Source organism: Akebia trifoliata, chromosome 6 (assembly GCF_017979445.1).
Source record: "Akebia trifoliata isolate Shusen 1 chromosome 6, ASM1797944v1, whole genome shotgun sequence".
Taxonomy (NCBI): Eukaryota; Viridiplantae; Streptophyta; class Magnoliopsida; order Ranunculales; family Lardizabalaceae; genus Akebia; species Akebia trifoliata.
Window position 1 is genome coordinate 25,925,653 of NC_141380.1, and position 27,996 is coordinate 25,953,648.

Genomic DNA, 27,996 nt, shown 5'->3' on the forward strand with positions numbered 1-27,996 from the left:
GAGGAGATCATCCTCACTAAAAATCTGTTCATTCCAAAATTTTGAACCCCATCAAAATTGGTTTATAAAAAAATGGACGATTTACGATTCTTGAACTTATTTTGATTGGGTTAGAAGTTTTGAAGTGGGTAGATCATCCTCATAAAAAATCAGCTTATTTAAAAAACTTTTAACTCATATTAGATAAAAACAATTTGGCATGGCAGGGTTGCCTTTATTAATTCGTGGGGTGCCTTTATAATTACTCATTTATAATTAGCAAAAGAGGATAAAGAAGTGAGGAAACCGCCAACCTTTCGTTTCTCATTTCTCAGTCACTTAGCAGGACCAAGAGCTACAATGTCAGCTCGCGAGTTCTGTACATCTCCTCTCTGCGAGAGATTTACTCTCACTTCTACCATTTCTAGGGTTCCAACTATCCATTTTTCTCCTTCAATTCTCTTCAGAAATCCATCTGCGAATAATCTCTTCTCATCGATCTCTCTCAAGTTCAATTCTTTCTCCAATCTCACTGCCTCCATCGGAAAAACCAACCTGAAATTGTGCCGAAATAGTCTCAAGTTTGTTTATCAATCATCCGATGGAGAAATCTCTGGAGACGAGGTCTCAGAAGAAGAACTTGAGTCCGGTAGTGTGGATGATGAGGAAATCGATAGTAATGTTGTTTCGATTGATACCAAACTTCTCGAAAAAGAAGCAAGAGATGTTGTTAAAGAGTTTTCTCTCTCTTTATCGCGAGAATTGACTATAGGTATGATCAATTATCTCTCTCACATTGAATTTGATTGTAGAAATTACTTGGGTTTATACCAGAATCTGTGTTTCGATATACATTTAACAATTTGAGTCATTTAGGGCAATTTGCTTTCTAGTTTCTCAGAGATGACTTCTTTCGATTGAGGAAGAAATTGATCTCGAGGAATTTAGTTGGGAGGCTAAAATGTTCCAAATACAATAGAATTAGTTCCCGGAAAACAAGGTATAAATAAGACTGCTTGCACAAGAGTATGTCTCCTATGGAGCAATATTTTCAGAAGATGGGTGGTCTTGTTGTGGGCAATTTTTCGGGTTGCTCACTCATCGAGATCTGTGTCACAATTAATGTCGTCTTCTCCGCTAGGAAGTAATTTCTCCAGTCTTCTTTTTTGATTGCTCAACTTGCAGAGACACCGGCAATCAAGCTAGTGAACTTGTGAGTTATGGAGTAAAAATGAGAAGATAATAGACTTAGACTTTAGGACTTGAGTCTGGGCCCCTCCAAATGGAGAAGACTATCATCTTTTATGGTGTTAGATAGGTTTCGTTGATAGTTGGCTCAGTCTTGTTATGCCTTCATAGAAGCTTTGGGTTGTGTTTAATTGATCATGTCGGAGTTTGACGAATTGGTTGAGTCCTCCTTTGATTGCATTAAAGATTGCCATTTGGGTAGATATCTCTAATGTACATTCTTGGTTTGAGTTGACTTGGTTGAGGTCACTCCTTTCTTAAGCATTGGGTTAAATACTTGTTTGGTCACAATTTTTACCCTTGCTTTGTATAATGGGTTTATGTAGGCGAATCAATTAATTGATGGAGATAAGGTAATGTTCTATCAATTTAGTAAGTTTGTGCTATCACTTGCTATTGTTACCCTTCAGTTTTCTGTTGAGTCTATCCCGTAGCAGTACTCAAATTGGGCCAATGATTATTTTTATGTTTCGTTGTAAACGTAATTGGCAGCTTCCAATTACGTAAATAAATGGTTCAAACCTCACTCAAAGGTTGGGCATTTCTCATTGAAATAGGAACTATTGTACTAGAAACAATGGTATCTCCAATTATAGCCCCTCTAGAATCAAGTATTGGTATAGGTGCCAAACCATCAGATTATGGCTGAACCTTTAAATAAGGGCCAAACCATGAAATAGGGGGCCAAACCTTGTGCAGGAGGGGGAGAGAGAGAGAGAGGTTGATAGAAGAAGGGGAACTTTAATAGAGGCCGAACCATGTGCATGGGAGAGAGCAAGGTAGAGAAAGAAGGAAAACTTTAAAAGGGATTGAAGTATCGAACCATATGAAGGTAGCTCAAGGAGAAGGATTCTATGGTGACTAAAACATCTATCCATGTGATGAGGGGTTCGATAAATTGCTAAGTGCCAGACCTCCTATCACATGGATAGGAGGTTGATCTCTTGTCTAGGACCTTGGTCAGATCGAATTTTGCTCGGATGAATTACGCATGTCGATATTTTTCCCTCATCTCTAAGGTTATTTTGATAATCCCGAGGAGTGGACTTATTGGTTCCTACACTTGTTATGGTATTTCTTTGGGCTGGCAACTAGATCTATAGATTAAAGTTATCATTGTTTTGGCATTGCAATTCTTTTTTATCTCAATATATTTTGCAAAGAAATCAATCCATTAAATTTGTTATTTGTTTTGGAAAGAAACTTGGGTCATACTTTCTTTCTTTGAATTTCTTTACTCGAAGTCATGAACTTGATCAAACCATCACGTGAGGATTCTTTTCATACTCCTACTATTTCTGGACAATAATGCAGAAATTCCACATCCATGATTAAGGGCCAACTTAGCTAAGTGGTAAGAGATGTGGAGTGTTGTTCCCACGTCTTAGGTTCAAAACCCCTTGAACCCAACTTCATTTGCTAACCACTAACCTTATACCGATAATAAAAAAAAAAAAAAAAAAAAAAAAAATCAGGTATTATCTTTGTACTTTTACTTACTTTCTTTGTACTTTTCAACTTCGTGGCTTTTACTAGCTGAAGAGTTTGAGTTGATCAGGTATTATCTTGCTATGAGCCAAATCCAAGAACCACTATACCCTACCCTTTTTTTGCTATGTTATGCGTTGATGATAATCTCAAGGTAAATGGTAGTGTGGGCTCTCAATGCAGACTTCATGCCCTTTTAATTCAGGTTTTTTTTCTCTTCTTGGGATGCTGATGGAGCAAATAAGGACTGAGGCTATCCTCTAGATTGGCCATGTGAATAACACCCTTACCCATGTCACCTCCATACTAAACCATGTCTCACTCTCCCCTATGAATGGCGTCCTTGAAAAAAAAAAAAAAAAAGGAGTGAAACAAACTTTCCTGTTTTTGCGTTGTGATCCAGAAAAATTAGGCTTCTACATGGAAAGGGAGTGAGGTGATCAAACAGGCAGACCTCTTTAGTTTCAGTACTTCAGTTTCTACATGTGAAAATCTTGTTTTCATAGGGATTGAGATCTGTTGTTCCGTTCAGAGTACTGCCCCTCTATTATGACTGCAAGGTTTGCTAATCTAAGCATATTTATTTCTTGATGTTTTCATAAGATGGGACAAATGATCGAAATGAAAGAGATGGAAAGCAAAAGGGGCGTAGGAGTTCAAGCAGAAATGTAAGTAAGCATTTGTTGTTCGGTCAATATGTTCATCCTTTTATTTGTCCCTAAAGGAATATGTCTTCAAATCTATTATTAACTGCGATATAGTAGTTTGTAAGTTCTTCTGATCTGTATTAACAAAGGAGTCAACTGATAAATGGATGCTGATGTGAAATGTTTGATCCGGAAGAATAAAGATGCTCCTCCCACAAACAAATCGGCAATCTCAGCTCATTGTCAATTAGAAATTCAGTTCTCGGAGTTCTTCCCTGCTGTTTATTTTGATATTAAATACAAAGGTGTTGGATGTCAAGTTAATAGTCCAATCACCAATGACCACATCCAGACTTTATGACAAAATCACAACTAACCACAAAACAAAGCTAAAAAAGTGGTTCCTATGATTAAATTCAAGGTACCTCTTAATATTCATTTTTCGGTCTTGTGACATTTGGGATGATAAGATGGACAAACATACCAATGAAAATCATGAGTGATAAACACATTCATGGATAACCAAAGTTTCCTTATTCACCATCAAAGTTAAAAGTGTTGATACCAGGGCAATGGGGCCCCTAGATTCACTCATATTTGTTGCCTTCAAACTTTATTCAATACTATTCAGTACGTTTTGATTTGAGCAATTAGTGGCCTCTCTGAAAGAAGAAATGCTATTTTCATAGCATCAAAAAGTATTCACATTAGCCCTTGTTTCTATCCACTAACCCTTCTAGAAAGCTACACTTTTCTTCTTTGAATAAAAAAGACGAGTTTCAAAAGAAGGTCCAATTTATTGCTCGGTTCTATAGTTTGAGAAACTATATTATTCCTTGCCATACATTTTTTTTTGATAAATATAAATTAGATTAAAGAAGAGAAGAAGAAAGGGAGGCTGAGGTAGCCCTTAACAACAAGAACGAAAAACAACAAGGAAAACAGGAAAAAGAAAGCAAAAATATACGCCTGGCGGGATCCCACGAGTCACAAATGGTATCCCAATTAAAAACGAAGTCTTGGAACCCCACTCCCTCAAAGTCTTTACTCAACTTTGATCAGAGGAATAGAAAACCCAAAATCTCTAAGATTACTGTGTGAGACGAGCTCTCCTTGCTATGGACTACCCTGTTGTTGCGCTCTCTCCAAAGACCCCAAGCAATGGCGGAAGGCAGGATAGCCCAGAGATGTCTCTTTCTAGTATAGAAGATATTGAAACTCCAACCCTCTAGAAGCTCAAAAAGAGAAGAAGGAAGGACCCAATCCACCTGGAAACGAGATAAGAAAAACATCCAAATAATCCGAGAAAAAGGACAATGAATAAGAATGTGGTTGACAGACTCCCCATCCTTAGAACAAAGATAGCAAAAATTTGGAGTAATCCACCCCCGATAGATCAAATTATCCAAGGTGAGTATTCTACCCAAAGACGCAAGTCAAAGAAAGATAGACACCTTAGAAGGAACAAGAGACATCTCTGGGCTATCCTTAGAAGGAGTATTTTACTCTTTCCTTCTTCCTCTTGCGGCCTAGAGTATAAATCGGTAAGTGTGAGAAATGAATCATTCCCTTGAGAATTTGACGTGCTCCATGTCATTAAGGGTGAACGAGCCTTCGTTTGGTGTCATTTTTCTACTAGCATGACACGAAAAATATTCATCCATTGGCTAATGGGACCGAAGTATCTGGTCATTCCCTTTCAATATCCATGCTCTCCACAGCTTCCTTAAAGGTCCTTATGATTTCAGTCCAATTTAATTAAGATACAGCCATTACACATGTTCAGCAAGTAGTTGCCAAAAATCAACAAGTTGTCTCCTGCTTCATTCTACAAATCACTCATCTGTATCAGTTCTCTTGCATGCAAAATTTTCAACTTCAACGACAAATTTTTGTGGATGATGCATCTCTTGGTTTGGGTTGCATTTAAGCCAATACATGATATGATTCACACTTCTCTTGAATATACATATAGTTGATAACCTTGAGAACTTGTAACCATCTCATTCAAGGACGGGACGTTGGAGCATTATATCTAGCATAAGGACAATGAACTAATACTAAGAGCATTAGACTATTAAGTTTTATAGGGTTCTATCTTCTGTGCCAGTCATTTACTGTATTTTCCATTTTTCATATGCAGATCCCTGACCATCTTCTTCCAAGGGTCACAATTGTTGGAAGGCCAAATGTTGGTAAATCAGCATTGTTTAATCGCCTTGTTGGGGTATTTCCTAGTTTCATCAGCTTTTTTTTTTAAATGTTATTTTTGATTAATAATATCTATTAGGTTTGAGTTGGGATTGTTACCCTTCTTTTTAATAATTTAGAAGTCGAAAATTTTTTCCTCAAAATATTTGCAGGGGAGCAAGGCAATAGTGGTAGATGAACCTGGTGTTACCAGAGACCGCTTGTATGGTAGATCCTTTTGGGGAGACCATGAATTCATGGTAGTAGATACTGGAGGTGTTCTTACTGTTTCAAAATCACAGGCTAATGTTATGGAAGATTTGGCTATCACAACAACTATTGGCATGGAGGGGATTCCACTTGCCTCTAGGGAAGCAGCTGTTGCTAGGATGCCCTCAATGATCGAGAGACAAGCTACTGCTGCTGTAGAAGAAGCTTCCGTCATAATATTCCTTGTTGATGGCCAGGTATTATCAGATAGATAAATGTCATAAGTAATGCTCCTTTATGTTAAAAAAAAAAAAAAAAAAATTTCTTTCATGAGTTCACAATCATTAAACGACCAAGTAATTTATATTTTCTATAATGAGTTTATTATAATATATTTGAACATATATTTGAGTCAAATTATTCGAAGTTGGTTACTTGTCTGGCTATTATTGTACTATCTACAAGCACCTACTTTCTGTACCCCAGCTTTGCTAGACTGAGATACTAGGGAATTGGAACATAGAAATTCTTTCTTTTCACAATACACTTGGAAACCCTCCTTTAATGGAAAACTTTAGAATCCCTAACCTAATACGACATTAGAGAAATTTTGGTAAACAGGCGAAGGTAGTTGATCAATCTTTGCAGAGTTGTCTTTGGTAGGAAGCACTACACCATGCAAAGACTAGATATCAAATGCTATGACACCCCATGTGGAAACCAGGTGTCTAAATCATAACACTTTGCATTTTGACATCAGGGTGACCAAAAGGATCACCTTGTAAATATCCACCTCTTTTACCTTTAATATGCTCCTATTTTTCTTTTCTTCTGTACTTTTCCCCCTTCCAAATCAACAAAGTCTATCAATTTGTATAGAACCTTCCTTCTACAATTAAATGTAAAGGATGGCCACCCACTAAGGACTTGACAAAAGCTAATTGGGAAGGTCCATGATATGCCAATGGGCTACAAAATTAGCTCCTGCACCCTGCATAGGAATCTGCAATTAATGAGAATGTATTTGACAGCCTCTCTATTGCTTTTACACATAAAATAGAAGTTAGGCGTGCTATTATTTATTATTAGCTTATCCATTGTTAAAATTTGCCAATAACTATGGCCCACAAAAGTAGGCAACTTTTTGATGGAACTGGAGCTCCCAATTTCTCAGGTCCCTCCTTTGAAAATACGGTTGAAGAAAGCTTAATCTAGAAAACTCTCTTGGAGCTCCACCTCCAAACATTTTATCCCCCACCACCCCCTACATATTACTTTTGACTTAACAAATCTGCATTATTTTTTTTAAGAGAAGAAAAGGGAACCCAACTTCTCAAACAACAACTAAAAGCTTGAGCATTGAGAAAAAGGATTATCTAAGGATAATAATAAACTAAAAGTCATGATGTGTCTGGCTCTTTCCATGCCTAGCAACATAAATCCTTCTGTTTCAAGAACATAACTCCATGGAAAATTACCTTACAGGGTAGTGCTCGGATGACCCTAAACAATTCTACATGCGGAAGATAGTACAAGATCATTGGAAAAAAGTTTCCCTTCATCTAGATTACACAAGGATATGTCTGCTTTGTTCATTCCATACCTCACCCCCCCAACTTCAAAAGAAATCTTGTTGCTTGGGATTGTTTCAACTTTATTTTGGCATATCAGAGAATCAAATGTAGAGAGAAGGAATCTTTCCAAGGGGAAGAAATTGATTCATAAAGATTCTCCTCTTAACGTTCATTCCCTAAGTGATAAACTTTCGGCATAGTAAGCTTTTCAACCTTAGTTTTAAGATAAGACACTTTAAAATGAGCAATAGCTAGTTGAGTTCATGCTTCCACCCAAACTTCTGCCTGTTGTATTTTGATAGCTTCAGAATCTATTTTCAGGATTGGGCAAAGAAATATGACTCATTTTTAGACTATTTGGCATGGTGAGGTTCTCTTGAAGGAGCAATTTCTGGCGCTATTTACTATTTCTTGAAGGAAAGATAGGCCTATTTCAAGTTTCTTGTTGGGATTGCATTGGGAAGAAGATTGGGATCTTGGCTTTTGGCACTCGTTTAATGATTGGGAGGTTAGTCAGGTTGCTAGGTTGTTGGCTTGTATGGAGGAGGTGCCTCATTGCTTGGATATGGAGGATGGGAGGTTATGGGCTGGTAGTAGAGTTGGTGGGTTCTCGTTTAGTTTTTATCATGTTCTTGCATGGGCGAGGCTCCCTTTTTCCTGGGAGATTGCAGGTTGGGGCCAAATGTTCCTTTCAAGGTCTTGTTTTTTTTTTTTTTGTTTGGGTGGTGGATTGAGAAATGATCCTAACAATGGACTTGGTTATTAGAAGGGGTCTCTGTGCAGTTAGCTTTTTTTCTCTATGTAAAGAGAGTGGAGTGTCTGTGAATCATCTCCTTCTTCATTATAGAGTCACCCGGGAGATTTGGGCTCCTTTCCTAGGCTTGTTTGGGATTGTGGGATGCTTTATGTTTACTCTCCGTTCGCTGTTTGAGTCATGGATGTTGATGGATTGTGTTTTTCAACATCAAGATGATGCTGTGAAAACCTTCTACATTTTGTGATTGTCGGGGGATTTGGAAAGAGTGGAATAGGCATCTTCGATGGAAATGAGCCATCTCTTCAGGATATCATAATCTCAATTTTGTGGTTTTTGTTCTTTTGATGTAGAATCTCAAGGAATTTGGAGCTATCTTCTTTGGGGACTTCTTGGGAAGATGGGAGCGGATTTGTTGTATTGCAATGGCATCATGTTGTTGTCGTGGGTTTTTGGGTTTGATAGTGCATTTTGTTTTCTTTGCCGGTCATCTCGTCTAGCTTCTACTTTCAATGAAATTTATACCTAGAAAGATAGCTTTAGAATCTCTTCCAAAATTAATAGCTAAAGAATAAATGTTCAAGATGAACATTAATTTAAATTTTTTTCTCACCAAACTATTCAATTCTTTGTGTAGTGTTGTTTTCTATGATGGGGCTTCTGGGCCTGACTTTTTAGTACAAACATGATATAAGAAAATGTGCAGGCAGGTCTAACAGCAGCGGATGTGGAAATAGCAGACTGGCTACGGAAGAACTTTTCGAACAAGACTACCATTCTTGCTGTGAACAAGTGTGAGTCTCCACGCAAGGGAATCATGCAAGCATCAGAATTTTGGTCCTTAGGGTGAGCTACTCTACAGTATTTTACCTAATGTTCTTTATGGTCGCCTCACTTCCATAGATACCAACCAAATTATTTGTGTTTAATGATAGTTTTGTTGTTAAGGTTTCTTATAAAATTTCAATCACTGAAAACTTATAAGCAATGATTGTTCTAATGCTTAGTTAAAGAGATACAACATTATTGATAGAAAGAGGAAGCAAGAAGGGAGTTACAAATAAATGTTGTCCCCAATTTACAAAGAAGACCAAGTAGCATTATCCTCTTTGGAAGTATTCACTATTTCATTGGCTCTCCTAAGCATGTTATGTTGTTACTATGCAAAATGTCCAAGTTAACAACAAGATCCCTAATGTGATAATAGTTTTCGCTTATTGCCATGGTCTTGAACATATAACATGTTCTAGTTTTGGCTTACCTTTTATCACTGATGCTGAAATTTGATTATCCTACAATTTAACTTATTTATTTCTTTTACCTAAGATATTGTGCTCATTTATTTATCAGAAAAAAAATAATATTGTGCTCATTTTCTGTTTAAGTGAATTATACAAGTGTGAGTTTGGTCATTTGCCCAAATCACTCATCCAAGTTTATCTATGACTCATCCAGAATAGTGATGTCTGTCTGAAGGAAGTAAGATCTGGATGCATTATTAACCTAGCCCTTAAAAATTGGAAATTGGGATATTTTGCTGCAACTGTCATGATTGTTGTAGAGTTTTTATTGGCCAACTATTAATTTCCATAAGTGGCAAGCTGAGCCTTGATAAGCTCCTTAGGAAGGGTAGGTCAAGTGTTTGAAACCCCACAAAGAAATGAATTCCTTGGGGCTTTCCAAGGGGGTGGTGCGTTTGACTGTGGGATTAGTCTCACCCGCAAGGGTGAAAAAAAAAACTACTAATTTCCATCAATAAAATTGTACACGTTGATGTGATTTGGAGACTAGATGGGAACTATTTATTCCTCCCCTTCAGCAATATATTTTTCTTTGGTAATCATAAAATGTAAAACTACTTTTGGTTGATCAATTAGGTTTTATCCCCTTCCAATATCTGCTGTGTCTGGCACTGGAACTGGAGAGCTACTTGATCTTGTGTGCTCAGAGCTGAAAACAGTTGAGGTATTTGGTTTTTTTACACTTGGAGTGATTTGGTCTTGGATGTAAAGATTTCTGTATTAAAAACACTTTGCCACGAAGGGTTTGCACACTTCATCTATCGTGCTTAAGGTCCTCCTATAACAAATGTACACTATAGTTTTTTGGCTCTATTGATCAATAATTCTTGGTAATTTCATAAACTTTAATTTGCAGGAGTCAGAGAATCCTGATGAACAAGAAGATTATGTTCCTGCTATTGCTATTGTTGGTCGGCCAAATGTCGGTAAAAGTAGCATCTTGAATGCATTAGTCGGAGAGGACAGAACAATTGTTAGCCCTATCAGTGGAACTACTCGTGATGCTATTGATACTGAATTTATTGGACCAAATGGGCAGGTTGCTATTTCCCAATTAAGGTCTACTTTTAAGAAAAATTTTAATACTTCGTTTTTCTACATAATATGATAATTTATCAATGATTTATAATGAGTCTGATGTACTGAGAACTTCAACAGAAATCTCATGAACAAAATTGATACTTCATTGGTAACAACGACGTGGAATGCAGTAAAGACTGTATATAATATAATTTCTCATGTTTCCATCACATCTCTCTCTTTATTAAATCTCCATGGTCCAAATACAATTAAAAGAGTTGATAAACTATTAATCTACAACTATACAGACAAAAAGGAGCATTTCTTCTTCTTTAGCCAGATGGAGGAGTATTGCTCGAATCCACCCATGCTTCAGTTGCTCTTGAGTCGGTACTTGAAATGAAGAAGGCACCTGGACCCCGAGCTTCAGTAGATCTCTTTCTCTTAGTGCACACCTCTTCCATCGATGATGTGATCTCTAAAATTCAATCGATTGGAGTCGGGTCTTGTTCTCATTCCTCCTGTCAATGCTTGGGTTAGTTCTTTCAGCCGATGAGGAAAGCTACTTCTCAAATTTGGCTGGGCCAGTTCTTTTGGGTGGACTACTTTCTCAAGTGTTGGAATCAAGTAGTGCCCTGTCAGTGATAGCTTTTCTAGGGTTTTTGAGAATGGCTCAAAAACTCAACCTCATTATGTACATAATAATAATGCCTTTCTTGTTACTAAAAGATGTAATACAATTTTTAATTTTTTATGTCCTAATCCATGCTTAGACTTGAAAGACATTTGTTTTAAACAAAAACATATGATGGCAAGCTGTCTCGCTTTAATGCCTAGGACATCGATGCCTAGGTGTCCCACTGGTTTCTTCCCTGGTTCTAGGTGCCACAATTTGGAAGGGGCATTCCTATAGACAATACTTTGACTACAGTTGTAATGCTTTGATTATTTTTCCTTTCTTTTGCACTTCAAGTTATCTAAGGATCTTGATACTAATATATATATATATATATATATATATATATTTTCCAGAAGTTCAAGCTTATTGACACTGCTGGGATTAGAAGAAGGGCAGTAGTAGCTTCATCAGGTAGCACAACAGAGGCACTATCAGTGAACCGAGCATTTAGTGCCATTCGTCGTTCAGATGTTGTGGCTCTTGTTATTGAGGCTATGGCTTGTATAACAGAGCAGGTACTTTTCCCCTATTACGTGATTTTAGAAGCTATATTTGCATGCATAATATCTATAATGTTTATAGGTAGAAACCATACTTGAAGTTTTCCACTTTGTGCATTAGTATGTGGTGGAAACCATAAGCAGATTCTTTTGCTCTCTCCAATAAAATATCCAAAGTAACCATCACAAGAACTGATTGGCTGAAGTTGAGATATGCTTCTTGAATGCTATGTGACTTTGACCTATGCATACTGATCATGTATAATACCATCCATGCATCATGGAATAAAATGTTGGCAAAAGAAGCCATCTGTTTGTTAGTTTCTTGGAATGAATTATCAGACAATACCACTAGTGTTGGGTGACTTTGGCTTCTCTTTTCGGAATGAAAAGATATTTGGATCTCATAAATCCAGTCTGATCCAGTTTACTATTTTGTATTGCTCTAGGATTGCAGGATTGCTGAAAGAATTGAGAGGGAAGGGAAAGGGTGTGTGATTGTTGTAAACAAATGGGATACTATACCAAATAAAAATCAACAGACAGCAACATATTATGAGCAAGATGTTAGGATGAAGCTACGAATGCTTGATTGGGCACCAATAGTTTATTCAACTGCAACAGTTGGTCATAGTGTTGAAAAGTATGTGTGTGCCTACTTGTTGCTGTCTTTTATTTCATGTTATCTTTGTGTTTTACAATTTTCTTAAACCAGTGATAATAATGAGAATTCCTCATCTCATTTGTATTATTTTATTGCTAATATGTCCACTAAACATGTCATTAAAATATATTCATTATTGAACAAAGAAAATGAGAAAGTTTGCGTAGTTTACTTGATTCTATTAATTTGTCTTTCGAATCCTTGTGAATTATTTGTAGAGCATCAGTCCTCATGTTCCTCATAGGACATGCCACTGGAACTAACAATCTCTTGTGGTTCCGTTTATTGACATAAAACTCTTTAGGTCTTTCGGCCAGGTTGGCTGGAGATTCTGCAGTCTTTTATGATTTAGGGATGGCTGGCTAAGGTATTTTCTTATCGGGGGAATATGTTGTTTTGCTTTTTTTGGTCTATTTGGAGGGAGAGAATCATTCAGGTTATCTAGAATTGGTGGCCTTAAAGACTAAAACTTTATTGTATAACTGGTCATCCATCTTTGGTATTTTAGGGGGATTTGATTCTTTGCTTTTGTATTTAGAGCAGATGAGTTTGTTAGGAATTATTTTTGGTTTGGTGTTGATTTGAGGCCTTTGTATACATTTCTAGGGCAGTTTTTGCCTGCTTTATACATATTCTTTCTATGATAATAATAATAAAAAAGCATGGTTGTTAAGCTCAAGAGTCTCCAAATGAATGAAATGTTTGGAACGGTATGGCCAAAAATGTCTTTTGGACTTGAACCTTTGTACACATTTTTGGGTAGTTTTTACCTCCTTTATAAATACACACACACACACACACACACACATACATACGAACATACATACATACATAAATGCTAATTTATATAATAGAATACAACTATGAACCCCACTCCCTTTATCCCCAACATAAAGAGGGGTTGGGATTTATCTTGCTATGAATCTCGAGGAAACTTTAACGTTATTATCTTAACCCTTCTCTTCGTTGCCAAGAATACCCCTCCAATTTTATCGTCTTTCCTCTACTACTACTTTTCTAAGTAATACCCTTCCCACTTTATTGCTTTCCCTCTTCTACCCCTTTAACCCCAAAGAGGATGCCCGTGCCATATGCACAGGCAAACTCTAGTATGTTTATATAATACATCAAAGTAAGATGATATATAGACAACTAATTAATTATAATTCATTTGTACTATTGTATGGATGTTATGTAAACTTACAATCCCTTTCTACAAGAAATTTATATTTGTAAACAATCGAATTTTACAATTTATCAAAATATTTCCATCGAAATGTTGCATTTTTATTCATGAAATTTAGTTATTTGAGTCAAAATTTATTGTATACTGAAATCTTTCATGAAATAAATAGTGATTTCCACCAAAAGTACGCAAAAAGAGATTTTCGGTTAAATTTCATTTCAAGCATTATGGAAATGGAAATGTTTTGGAATATATTGTGGAGATATATCAAAATTTAATACTATGCCTGAGCCTACTTATCATTTATTTGGTTTCAGGATCATTGATGCTGCTAGTTTGGTAGAGAAAGAGAGGTCAAGAAGGCTAGGCACTTCTATATTGAATCAAGTAGTACAGGAGGCACTAGCTTTTAAATCACCTCCGAGGACAAGAGGTGGAAAAAGAGGACGCGTTTATTATAGCACTCAGGTACTTCGAATGCGCACCACTCAAAACAATCATGGATTTTTTTTTTTTTGGTGATCTATAATTATCTTTTATTTCTCCCAAGAAAATCTTCCCTTTTCCTTATCTGGAATTATTTATCATCAAATTGCAGTATTTTATGGAAGATTTTGGCATACTTGACTTGATCCTGTACTTAATTCATTCATGAATTTGTTCCCCTGAGAACTCATATTGCTTCACCAACTTTTTTATGATACAAATTTATAAAATTATAAATACCACATCAAATGAGGATATAAACACAAAAGGTTGGTTGGGCGGGGGTCAAAATTTTTTTTTTTTTTGGGGAAAAAAAGATGCTGCTATTAGCACTCCAAGTTTTACTTATTGCACCCCGATTTCTTAAATTATTTATCACACCCCAATTAAATATTAAAGCACACCATTCAAACATTACAAAGGTTTGGCTCAAATTATTCTCTCAACATTACAAATTATTATTACAGTCGTTCAAACAATTTCAGTAGTTGTTTGCAGTTATGACAGGCTCATATAAAATCTTGTACACAAAAAATAGAAGAGAAAACATTATTATACTCATTCAAACAATTTCAGTAGTTTACAATTATGTTTTTAGGCTCATATAAAATCTTATACACAAAAAATAGTGAAAGTTGGCACCCCAACTTTTACTTATTTTCAACCATTTACTTATTTTCATTACTTTTTATTTGGGGTGTAATAGTGAAAGTTGGGGTGCCAATAGCAGCTCTCTCTGAAAAAAGGAGAAGCTGCAACTGCAGTCTGGCAACAACACAACCGGCCCCCCCCCCACCTCCCTCTCTCTCTGGAAAGTCTTTTTTAACCTAAGTAGAAACCCAGGTCGCAGAACTTTAAAGGAATGGAAAGCAGCTGTGGTCATTAAAAAAAAGTGGTTGTCATCATCCCAGAGACTAATTTCATTCATTGGTCAGTAATAAAAAAAAATGGCAGGGTGGGGGGTTGTAAAAGCATAATTCACGAGCTTATTGTTTTTCTTTCATCAACCTTTTGTTCCCCTTTCATTTAGCAATGGAACCTGAGGGACTAAAATCTGAATTTATTTGTGCAGGCAGCTATTCGCCCACCTACGTTTGTTTTCTTCGTTAATGATGCAGAGCTTTTCCCTGACACATACCGGCGTTACATGGAAAAGCAACTACGTTCAGATGCAGGATTTCCAGGTACACCAATCCGGCTCCTATGGAGAAGCAGAAGAAAAATGGAAAAAGATGAAGGTCAGTGCATAATGCCATTGACTTCAAAGCTCACCATTAACATTTTGGGGCCCATGGTTGTCATTTTTATTAGTACTTGGTAGTGTTTTGAAGGTAATAATATACATATCCTGAAGTACCAATGAGGCCTATAAAATGCACACACACATAGGGCTGGCTTGGACCCATATGTCAAGGGTATACTGTGTATCCCGAGATGCCCAAATTTGAAGAAGTTATATAAAAGCTAGAATATTCTAGAAAAGCCTGGATAGTGCTGGACCATGGACGAATCTTGAGGGTTCTGCTATCTATAGAGTTGGAGAGAATTCTATAGTGTTCCTTGTAATGAATTTCATGTGTCTAACTAATATGCTCAAGCTTGCCACGTGAGCGATGTGTAGATGTTGATGCACTTTGGCCTATTGGGGCCAAACACCTCAGCTGCCACTACTAGCAAAGAAAACTCTCAGACATCCCTGAGAAGAGTTCTGTAGTTTGGTTCTTGAATCTTTTTTGTAACCAGAATATTGAAATGTGCATTTTAACTAGTTTGTGGAATTGGATCATTTATTTTCAGGAAGGGCTGCTGTTACAAACACAAAAGAACCTTCGGTGCGGCAGAACCGAAAATTGGCTGCAGCATAGTTAATTAATGCATATTGACCTTTTCTTCCTTCGTTTGGATGGAAGCCATGACTTCGACGGACAGGAGTTCAGTACACGATTAAGTTATGTGGAAGTTATGAGTTCTAATTGTCCCACAGCTGTGCCAAAACAATTCCAATATTTCTAAATATCAATGTAATATAAGTTCCCTTATTATTGAACCTTTTTTTAATGCAAAGTTTGTATGATTGTGAGAAATTCGTTTTCGAAGGAAAACAATTTTTTTTGGGGAAATGGTCTGGGAAAATTAAATTCCATGGGCAAATGAATTTCCCCGTTTGATTGCACTTGGAAAACATCAAATAGAGAGTTGGCTTTCAGCATAATTTTAGAACTAGTCGGGTCAATTTGAAACTCAGCCAAGTTGATTCAATTGGATTTTAAGGCGACTGTCCCAAACTAGATGGAACCATATCTTAAGAGTTAAATTGGTAAATCATTGAGGCATCTCGTCAATTTGGTCACTCCAGCTGAAGAATGGACTGATGGATCAATTTGTCGAGTCAAACCATTGAGTCAACTTGCCAACCTTGTTGAGTCAGCTGGAAATTGACAGTTGGGTCAGAAACTCAGATGTGTTATTTTTGCATATAATATTTGTGGAAAATAGCAATATAAATATTTTAAAGGGGCGTGCTATTGACACCCACTTTTTTGTTCGCCACCCTGTTTAAATGTCAAATGTTAATAATGTGTAAGTATGTAAATATCTTTTTTGATTTTATTATGTTTTACTGTATACATCCGCTTAACACTCATTGAAAAATATGAATTTTTTACTATTGTTTGATATAATTAAACATTTTGATTGATGGTGTTTTTATCATTTATTTTCATCATCTTTTGTCATTGAAATTGTTTTTAATCATTTTGCAATAAATTGTGTTAAAAATTGATTTTATATTTATTGTTTGCATCCGATTTTTTTTCCTTTCTTCAAAATTTAAAGCATATTCAGTAAATAGTGGTCGAATTCATCAACACTATTTTGGTAGGTACATACTGAACACATTTTTTCACACGGGATCCCCATGTAAAGAATTGTTTGATATGTACCTATCATATGATAGCCTATATTTTTGATGTGTTTCTATCAAATTTATTGTTAGATCCAGGGGCAGAGCTAGCAAGGAGGAGATGGGGGTAATTTCCCCCACAAAATTTTGAGACACCCCTATATTTTTAATTAATTATATGACCCATTTGTCCCTCCTCCCTCACCTCTCTCCCCATTTGCCCCCACACCCTTCAATTTGTTGTTGTTGATGACATTGGCTCTTGACTGAGTCTTCTCATACACTAATTGGAAATTACCTAAATATCCTTTTCTTCAATTTCTAATAAAAAACCTCTGAATTTCTCCTTAAAACCATTCATCTTCAAGTTCTTCAACTATACAACTAACCATAATTTGCCCTCACTACAAGAAAATCCTGGCTCCGGCCTTGGTTAGATCGGTGGTTACATACCAAACAGTTCTTTGCATGGGATCCCATGTCAAAAGCATTTGGCATGTTATTACCGAAAATTATTGAAAGGTTTGATAGGTTACTATTAAGTTTTAAAATAAATTGGTGGGTGAAACTGGTGAACAATTTTTTTTGTTACGTAAACCCGCAAGTACAATAGCTTAAAACAATAAGTGGGTGTTACAAGCATAAAAAAGTGGCACCTATTTTAAATTTAAAAATTATTTTATAAAAAAATATCGGTGGACATCTGAGTAGTCAAGTTTCTTGGTTGGATTTGGGTTTTGGGTGTGGAGAATAATATTAGGTGGTGGGAAAATCATTTTCCCAAAGGTTGGAATGGGAACACTTCCAGGCCCAAAGAAAGTAGATCTCTTTAGGCTGGTGTCAACTTGGTTGGGACTGCTCGAAAATGTACTCAAGTCAAAAACTTGGATTGAATTCAACTACATAATATTATATTCAGGAGAATAATAAAATTAATATTTTAAAATTAAAAATTAATTTTTAAATATTTATAATTTAATATATTTTATTTGACTCATTTGAATGGACTCATGAGTTGTTGACTTAATTCGATGGGAATTTGACTAATCAAATTCTCAAGAGAATACCATTAGGAGGTGAAAAAAATCATCTTCCCAGAAGTTTGGGATGGGAAAACATTCTCTTTCAAGGTAAGAAATCTCTTTAGGCGGAAAATTGAATTTGGGTGAAAATATATAATCGTACTCCTAAGGGATTGGAGGAGATGATGGATCTGATTCATAGATATTCTATTAGTTGTATTAGTACTTTAATTAAGCTTCTGATATTGCACTTAAAACACTTATATTACGTGATGTGAGTGTTAGTTGTTATAATCTATTATGTGAGTATGGTTTCAAGCATTGGCCGAGTCCAAGAGAGCCATTAAGCTAACTTCTTGTTGTTGAAGTTATGGCTCAAAACAGTTAGACACGGTCTAAGTATGTTTGTATTTTTGGGTCGGTCCAAGATAATTTGGGTTAGACTTGTAACTTATGTAAATGACCCACTTATCTTGTGTTTCTAAAAAGGGTTTTATTTTCTTTTGTTATAACTCTCTAAGTCTTAAGTCTTTTCTAAAGAAAATAGTAGAGAAAGAGAAAAAAAAACCCAAGAGAGGAGAGGTTTGAAAAGATTCAGATCTAGAAGGTGAAGCTAAGTGATAGATGTGTTTCTTTGTATCAATTCCCCACATTTTTTTTCATAGTGAAATAGAGTTTCAACGCTCATAATTTAGTTGATGTAGTCTTTGGGTGAACCACGTAAAATCTCGTGTTATGGATATTGTGTTATTACTCTTTCTTTTGTAATTGTTTATCTTCTTTGCATTTGCTACTATTAATTAGATTTATCCTTTATTACCATTATTACATAAAGTCTTGGAAGGTGTGGTATTCAGGGTGTTTGGTGAAATACCTAATAGGTGTTTTATCAAATTACTAAGTGAACTTCACAAAATTATTCACATACACAACGCTCATTTCAAACCTCTGTTTGTAGTCTTCCTCAATTAAAAATGTGCTGTTTAATTAGATTGATACACGTGTAAGCAAAAATTGGTGTGGCAATAGAATCTCTCTCCTCAATATTAACTCAATAAGAAAAAAATCAAGCAAGAAATATAACTCAATATTGAATCATACAGAAGAGTTGGCTTGACCTTTACATTACAAATACCAACTTTTTAGTTCCAACATCTGTACTTTTTTTTTTTTTTTTTTCTAATAAATCCCGTGTGTAATTTCTTATATTCCATTTATGCAGAACTTCTATCCCAAGGATATGCAGTGGAGCCATCAAAAGTTACGTGAAATCCAAAAAACAAAATAGTTTGGTCCATGGATAAGATTGTTGTGGTAAAGGTCATAATAATTGGCCAAAACTCGCTCCAACCTCAACCCTCTTTTCTAAAGTTCATCAATAGAGAATCAATCAAATGCAATTCTAACACTCGATCTACTCTTGAAAGATCTTATTGGGCCCTTCCAAGGAAATTACAATTCTAGTCGATTCCATGGTTAAAGTTCATTCCATACTGAGCAAGACTAGAATCTCTCATTATGAGAACGGGTCATTCAAGTATGTGCCACATTCAGTTATGCAATATTTGCCAATTATTCTCAATACCTCGTTGTAGTTCCAAGATAATCCTTCATTCTAATATTCTAAGCCTGTTTACATCTCTATATTTGTGGTGGGGGTAGGGGTGTGGTTGGTCAGACCAAATAATCACCACCTAGGAGTCCATTTTTATAAATATATTCATTTAAATAGATACAGCCATGACATATAAAATAGGTAAACAATCCCATTTATCATAAAACAAGTAGAAAAAAAATACTGACGAATGACTTACTAACCTGCAACTTTCCAGTTAGAAGAACAGGCTTCCGAGAATCATACATTCCAAAGTAGAGACCCCTATAGACAATGATTCTAACACATGAAATGTTGAAACCACGGTAGAGTCCAGCAATACCATCCGACTTTAAGGTCTTTCTATGGACATCGACCAAGCCATTGAACTGTCTCTCCCCTCCTTTCTTTGACGCTTTTGCATCATTAGCTAAAGGTGTTCGAGCATAATCCAGAGAATAAACTAAGATGAGGGAAGAAGCATGAGCAGCACCTCCAGATGCGAAGTTGCCGCAAACCATTTCCAGTACCCATCCCTATCTTTCTTAAAATTAAACAGTCTCTCGAAATAATCCTTGAAAGCAAAATTCAATGCCTGTTGCAGATTTCAGTATGGAGTAATTAGTATAGACACACACTTTCCTCACAAACTTTTAAGATTTTACTAAGGGTCATTTTGCTCAAATGGATTACCACATTAGCAAATCCAACACCACAACCCTCTAAATTTCATAAAAAACTCAGATCCAAATTTTTTTTTGATTTTTTTTTCTTTCTTTTGGGCTTGAATCAAGGTTTTGAAATTGGATGGCTACCGAATTTCCACCTAACTCCCAAATTTAAAATTAAAATTCAATGGTAAAAAATAATTTTTTTTGGAATTTTTATTTTCAAAGTTAATAAAATTTTGTCCTCTACAACCCTGAAGCATTGGATCATGTTTTTTGGATGCCACAAGTATAGCCCAAGAACCCTTGGTAAGGGTGAAATCCTTACTACTTAATAAGGCTAGTGGGACTCATAAGTATATTAAGTGCATAACGGGAAAGAGGAATAATATTTGATTTGAAATCTCTGTCAAGATTAGAGATAACCCACCTGAGTAGGAAAGTAACGGATCACATTGGTGGTGTTCCCTCTCCACAATGACCAAAACTCTTCGTCCTTGATCGTTCAGTTGAAGCATTCACCAATTCCTTTCTAGGGTTTAGAGAGTCGGGCAAACTTGATCATCTCATCCAGGTTTTAAATCAAAAGCTTCACATGCTCAATGGGCACAGTGACTGTTTTGGATACTGTAACGGAGAAACTGCCCATAAGAAAATCGATGGCAAAGTTGGTGAAGCCTTTCTTTGAAGGTGCTTGGATGAAAACAGGTGAAGCGGTGGAAGTAACCATTGATAGATTATGGCTACCTTGGCATGCCTGTGTCAAGGGGTATTGCAATCCACCGTTTCTATTGTCTTTATATGCAAAGCGTTTCTCATACATGGAAGGCAAATGGAATCCACCATTGCGTGCTTGTAAACCTTGGGAAATGCTCGAACCAACACGGAGCTGGCTAGCTACCTTTTGAATTACCAATGGAGGGTGAGGTTGTTTCGCCATTATGTCTTGCAATACTATAATGCTTAAAACCACATGAAATAATTCTCATAAAAAAGAATGAGAAAAACAATGTCATGGCTTATAGATGAATTAGAGTTTGCCCTCTCTGGGGTAAAAGGGGAAATATAGTAAAACTAGAGGGGTATTATTGAAAAAGAGGGGTAAAAGAGAAAATATAGTAAAATTGGAGGAATTTCATTGGAAGGGGGGAGGAAGGAAAGAGAAAAACCAATAGAGTGAGATATTATGGACCCCATTCCATTGTAGCTGGAGTGGGACGTTTATACCTCATAACTGTAGTTGGAGTGAAATCTATTGGAAGTAATCTAGTTACTTTTTTAGTCATAATTGTTTAGTAGTAATAATTTTTATTTATTTCTTCTCTGTAAGGACATTTTTGTCTTTTGACTCTTTCAATTAATATAAATTCCTACCAAGCTCTCATAAAAGAGTCTTGACAAAATTCTTCTTAGTACCAGAGCCTAGAGAATCTAACGACCCCTTTTGGGTTCACCTCTTTAGGTCGTGGGATCTTGAAGCCTCATTCCTTTTTTTTTTCTTCCTCTTCCTCTCTCCATCAAAAATTGTAGAAGTATTTGAGACCTAATAACCTAGTAGGAACTTTGTTAGAAGGTTTCCCCCAAGGGTTTTTTTTTTTTTTAATCTTGTTCATCTTTCCTTGATCGTATGTTGCGATAGGGATTCTTTCTTTGTTTTCTCTCTCCACATGTTGCGATAATATCTTCTACGTTGTGCTTCTACCCTACGATATGTTTCTATTTATCATAGGTGATTTTTTTTGCTTGTGATTAGGTTTTCTGTTTGTAGGAGTACCTCCTATTGCCTGCGATAAGCTTCTTGGGGGTTGAGTATACCTGCAACAACCTCATAACTGTTGTTGAGGGTGCGACAACAGTTTCTAGACTATTTTTGAGGGTACGATAATAGTTTTTGGACTGTTTTGAGAGTGACAATAGTAAGTTTACTAGTATAGGTTGTTTTTGAGGATCTACAACAACATAACTAATATTTGGGGCCTACGATAGAATTTTTGGACTGTTTGAGGGTACGACAGTAGTAAGGCTACATATTTGCAACATGGCTGTATGTCTTTGTGAGGGTTTGCGATACAGTTTCTAGACCACTTGTGAGGGTGCGATAATGCTGTTGCCCTCCTTTTACATGTGAGTTTTTTTACATACTGATCTCCCTTTAAACCAAAGTCACAAGTAATTTCGATGAAGTCTAATGATTCTAATACGATTCTTGGAGAAAATTTCTCAGCCCAGCGTATCACGAATTCTTTATTAGATGGTTAGATTTTCAATCCTAGTCTCAGTCTGTGCATTTTTATTTGGGTAGTAGAGGGAAAATCGGATGGCTTTTGGATACCATTACTAAACCACCCCCCACTGATCCTAAATTTGAACAATGGGAAATTGAAAACTACATTACTCTTGGGTGGTTATTTAATTCCATGGGACAACGTATTTATACCATGTTATGTATCATGAGTCTATCTCAGCCTTGTGGTAAGTTCTCACTCAGACATACACATGCTAGGAATGACTCAAGGATTTATGAACTTTATAGAGACATAACATATGCTATCCAAGGGACTCAGAGTATAGCCGATTACTTTGATTTTCTTCAGTCTCGATGGGAGGAGCTCTCCCATTATGAATCTATGACTGAATTGTTTACAGAGATAGTTGGGTATGTGGTTAAGAGGATTTCTTGATATCAGATATATCAATTTTTATGGATTTACGTCTTGAGTTTGAGATACTTCAGACCTAGATTCTTAACACCATCCCTTTGCCCTCTTTATTTGAGATATTTGCGATCATTGACAGTGATGAGCATCGTTGTTGTGTTGTCCCCTTTCAGGCACTTGGTATTCTATTTGCTCTGAATATAGATCAGATGGTTTTAACAGCTAACTCGAATTTTTCTGACTCTCAGACCTTGAGATCAGGGAGTCGTGGTCGTGGTAAAGGATTGGCCTCATTTACAATCATTGTTAAAAGACTCGTCATGAGAAGACTCGTTGCTTTCAGTTCTATTCTCATTTGATACTATGATTATCTTCCACTTTGTCTTTGGGATAGTCTGCTCTTCGTGCCACTACAGTGGAGTCATCATCCATTCTTCTCACTAATCTTCCTTTCTCACTTGGCACAATTGACTTACAATAACTACTGACTCAAATTGCTACTATTGTTCAGGATCAGATTTATACTCACACTCACCCCTCTTTGACAATGGCTTCAATTACTACGCCTTCAGGTATATCCTCTGCATTTCATGTCACTCTATTTGGCTCTATTCCTCTGATATGGGTTGTTGATTATGGTGTCTCTGATCACATGATAGGTGAGTCTAGTCATTTTACTTTGTCTACTTTTCCTATCACTTATAGGAAAGTTCGCCTTGCTGGTGTATTTCTTACACCAATCCATAATAAGGATACCATCCCCTATCATCTAATATTTCATTAGAATTTGTGTTCCATGTCCTTCCTTTATCTTTTATCTTATGTTTGTGAGTGATATTACCAGATCTCTAAATTGTTCAGTTACTTTTTTTTTTACTTACTACATTTTTTAGGACCTGACTTCGAGGAAGATTTTTAGTAAGGGGTATGAGAGGGATATGTTATATTTGTTTGGATCTCAACGTACTAGTGTTCCGATTTCTGTGCTTCCTTTTTCTAGGAGTCACACCTTTTCTTCTCAGACCCCAGATTTATGACATGTTCGCTTAAGACATTTCACTTTTTAGCACTTATGTTATTTATTTTTTACTTTAAAAACTGTTTGTAGCTGATATAAATTTTAGTGCTGTGTGTGAACTTTCTAAACTTATATGTACTTCTTATATTCCTCGTATGTATCAATTTAATGCAATATTTGATTTAGTTCATTCTGATGTGTGGGGTTTTTCCTTTATTACTACTTTTGATGGCCATAGATACTATGTTACTTTTATTGATGACTATTATCTTGTACTTGGATTTATCTGATGAGTTCTCATTTTGAGGTGCTTATTATGTTTGTCAATTTTCTTAAAATGATTCAAACTCAGTACAATATTACTGTTAAATCTCTTCAGTTTGATAATTGAGAGGGGGGAATATATATCTGATGGGATTTGTTCCCATATTCACGAGTATGATATGTTTTACTAGTTGACTTGCCATTATACTCCTAAGTAGAATGGGGTGTTAGAACGTAAGAATCGCCACCTCATGAATATTGTTCGATGTCTTCTTTGAGGAATGCATGTTCTTAAGGCATATTAGGATATGACAGTCCTCACTGCGACGTTCTTTAGTAATTACGTCCCTAATGGCACCTTAAAGGGACAAGTACATCTTCATGTCCTTCAATCTGATAGTATACTTTTTTCCATTATACCTCGAGTCTTTGGGTGCACGTGCTTTGTTCAGGAAAGAACTCCTAATTATATCAAATTAGATGACAAAACTATTCAATGTATTTTCTTGGGTTACTTTTCTATGTCAAAAGGGTATTAGTATTATGATCCAGTTTCTCACTGGATCATATACTCTATTGATGTGACTTTTTTTGAAAATGTCTCTCGTGTCACATTTACTTTGCAGGACTTTTCTACCTTGAAGGACCCTTCTACTTTGCAGGACCCATCTCTTATAGTGTTGTCTTATCTAGTTTTTTATCTATCTTCGTTGATGCTTAAGGTTTACACTCGTCGCTCTCGCCTTCCTCTACCTGTGCCAACCTCCTACTTAGACTCACGTATACCCTCTCCTATCTCTACACCTATACTTGTTCTTACACCTTCGATTTCTGACTCTCACTTGTCTATTATTATTAACAAAGATAAGCGGGGGTGTGTGATTGATCGTCCTATTACTTAGTTTATTTTTTATTTGGGTATTTCTTCTTCTTATTGGGTTCACGTTGCGGCCACTAATTCTATTCGGATTCTTTGGTGTATATCAGAGGATTTGTGAGACCCTTAGTGGACTAGAGCTATGCTTACTGTGATAGATGCTTTGTAGAAAAATAATACCTGGGAATTTGTTATCCTTTCATCTAGGAAGGGTACTATTGGATGTAAGTGGGTCTTTACTGTGAAATATCACATCGATGTGACTGTTGATTAGTACAAGGCACGTTTTTAGTGTCACGTTTGCTCCGGTTGCCAATCTTTTCACTGTTCACCTTCTTATATTTTTAGCAATATGTAACTCCTATCCACTGCACCAATTGATGTGAAAAATACTTTTCTGAGTGATTATTTGACTGAGGTTATTTATATTGACCCTCTTCTTGGGTTTCTTCTTCAGGGGGAGTATTTTAGGAAGGTATGTTACTTCCTTAAATTTTTGTATGGCCTGAAGTAGTCTTTGAGAACTTGGTTTCAATGATTTTCGGAGGTTATTTTATCTATGGAATTTTCTAGATGCTACTTAAATTATACTTGATTTATTCGTTGAGGAGTGGATGGTTGTTGCACTATTTTCTTGATTTATGTGGATGATTTTATTATGACTGGGGATGATGCATAGTGAATTGACCAAGTTAAGCCGTTATTGGGCCGTGCTTTTGAGGTTAAAGACTTGGATCCACTCAAGTACTTCTTGATGATAGAAATGGCCTGTTCTCATTGTGATATTGCACTATCTTAGTGTAAATACACATTGGATCTTTTTCAAGACATTAGGATGCTTGGTTGTTGTCCTTCTTCTTCTCCTATGGATCAGAATCATCATCTTCAAGCTGATTCTAGTTATCTTTTATCAAATCTTTCGTCTTATCAGAGACTTGTAGATCGTCTGGTTTATCTAACTAACATTAAACCAGACTTATCTTTTGTGGTCGGCTAGTTCATGCATAATCCGTATACTTTTCATCTTGATGTTGTTTATCGTATTCTTTGCTATTTGAAATCACGTCCTAGTCTTGGATTTTTCTACTCTTCCACAGTTTTGCCTCATTTGTCTTCTTTTACAGATAATAATTATGTTGATTCTCTCACAGATAGGAGATCTACCTCTGATTTCTATACTTTTTTTGGTAATAATCTTACTTGCTCAATCGCATTTGTTTTGTTTTATATATGCTGATTATGCTGGTTCTCTCATAAATAAGAGATCTACCTCTAATTTCTGTACTTTTTATGATAATAATCTTATCTCGTAGAAAAGTAAGAAGCATAATATGATATCTCGTTCTTCTGCTGAAGAAGAGTACCGTACTATGGCCCTTAGTACATGAGAACTAATTTGACTTTAATATTTACTGAAAAAATTGAGATTTCATGTTTCTAGTTCTTCTACTTTATTCTGTGATAACAAGTCTGCTATTACGATTGCTTCTGACTCATTTCTTTATGAAATAACTAAGCATATTGAGGTTGATATTTACTTTCTCATGGAGAAAGTTTGATTTGGTAATCTTTAGATAGTTTTCGTTCTTTCTTAAAATCAGCTTTTCGATATGCTTACGAAGTCTATTGGTCTGTCTATCACTAACAGAAACTTTATGAACTACCGATTATCCATAAAAACTCTTCTAAAAATTTATTTTTAATCAAAATAGAAAAATCCTAACTATAATCCATGAACTACATCGACTGTGAAGATTTCCGAAACTCTTGTGCTAGTTTGATCACTTCAACTTGGAGAAGGAATCATTGATTAGGGTTTTTGCAAATTCAAAACCATACAGGATCGAAGAAAATCCTCCAAAATTCTTTTGCAACTGCAACTAGAAAATCAGATCCTTTTACTTTGTAGAAAAATAATCATGTTATTAAAACTCTAACATCTTAAAGCCATAAATCAACCAAAAAAATCCTAAAAATAGATAATTTCCCTTAAATTCTAGATCTTCAAGTGAAGGAAAAAAAATGCTTAATCAAAATCGATAACTTATTGATCAAACTAGGAGGATTTGCAAAGCGATTGGAGAGAGAAAGAGAACATGTAGCTTAACAACTCTGACACCTTTAGAGGTAATACATAAATTGAATAAAGAGTTCCAAATCCTAGAATTGCAAGAGTAGAGATCTTAGCAGTGTCGTTAAGCTACATGAAACCCTTGAATCACAACAAAATCCAAAAAATGATAAATAAATTCTTTTCGACTTACAATTCCTGAAGTTAAAGATTGTTCAGCAGATCCAGGGGTTACATAAAAAAAAGAATGTTAGATTGATCGTGTTACAAAAATCCTAATCTTTCAAACATTTATGGGTTGAAGAGAGAGAGAGAGAGAGAGAGAGAGAGAAGTTAGGGGTTTTGTGAGATAACATCGAATTCGAAAACCTTTTTTTTACGAGTGATAGTGGTGTGAAATTATAATCTGACAGTTTAAATTCTGATTTAGAAACGGATTTTTATTACAGAACGACTTTAAACCGTTTCATGTTTGATACAGTTTATAACTATTACAAAACAATGTTCCAAATTCACAAATTCGGTATAGTGTCAAAAGATCTTACATCAATTTAATCTACTAATTGAAGAAATATTAGAGCGTACTTTTCACATTGATGTTTGATGATTGAATCAAAAATACCAAATAAACCTATATAATAAATCTCCCTTGTTTATGTAAACCTTCATCTAGACTCATTTTATTCTCTCTCTCTGTCTCTCTCTCTTTCTCTACTTAATGGAACACTAGGATACTGCTATAGAAAAATACCCATCTCTTAGTTTTTAATTTTAATAGCAGTATACCATCTTTTAGTTTTTAATGGAACAATTTGAAAAAAATTCTTAATGATGCTTTCCTTTATTCCTTAGTTTTTAATTTTAATATCATTAATGAAATGATTCTCTCTCTCTCTCTCTCTCTTTCTCTACTTAATGGAACACTAGGATACTGCTATAGAAAAATACCCATCTCTTAGTTTTTAATTTTAATAGTAGTATACCATCTTTTAGTTTT

The 27,996-nt window shown here is 35.7% G+C and overlaps 1 protein-coding gene and 1 pseudogene across 1 annotated transcript; one reads left to right on the plus strand and one right to left on the minus strand.

Moving 5' to 3' along the window:
* The first annotated feature begins 279 nt into the window (after nucleotides 1-279).
* On the plus strand, nucleotides 280-15,984 carry EMB2738 (GTP-binding family protein). The gene is made up of 12 exons (XM_086446216.1): nucleotides 280-751; nucleotides 3,319-3,383; nucleotides 5,506-5,589; nucleotides 5,726-6,019; nucleotides 8,797-8,936; nucleotides 9,968-10,055; nucleotides 10,248-10,430; nucleotides 11,444-11,605; nucleotides 12,040-12,233; nucleotides 13,758-13,908; nucleotides 14,999-15,164; nucleotides 15,724-15,984. Exons 1-12 carry the CDS (start codon nucleotides 340-342, stop codon nucleotides 15,789-15,791), a joined length of 2,007 nt encoding a protein of 668 aa, XP_086302342.1. The 5' UTR covers nucleotides 280-339; the 3' UTR covers nucleotides 15,792-15,984.
* LOC147400524 (ADP/ATP translocase, mitochondrial-like) lies at nucleotides 15,896-21,052 on the minus strand (annotated as a pseudogene).
* Nucleotides 21,053-27,996: the final 6,944 nt, after the last annotated feature.

Excerpts from the sequence above, each read along its gene's own strand:
- EMB2738 (XM_086446216.1), top strand. The coding sequence starts at position 340 with ATGTCAGCTCGCGAGTTCTGTACATCTCCTCTCTGCGAGAGATTTACT. Across the intron at positions 6,020-8,796 it reads TATTCCTTGTTGATGGCCAG|GCAGGTCTAACAGCAGCGGA; the intron begins GTATTATCAGAT and ends GAAAATGTGCAG. Across the intron at positions 10,431-11,443 it reads TTATTGGACCAAATGGGCAG|AAGTTCAAGCTTATTGACAC; the intron begins GTTGCTATTTCC and ends TATATTTTCCAG.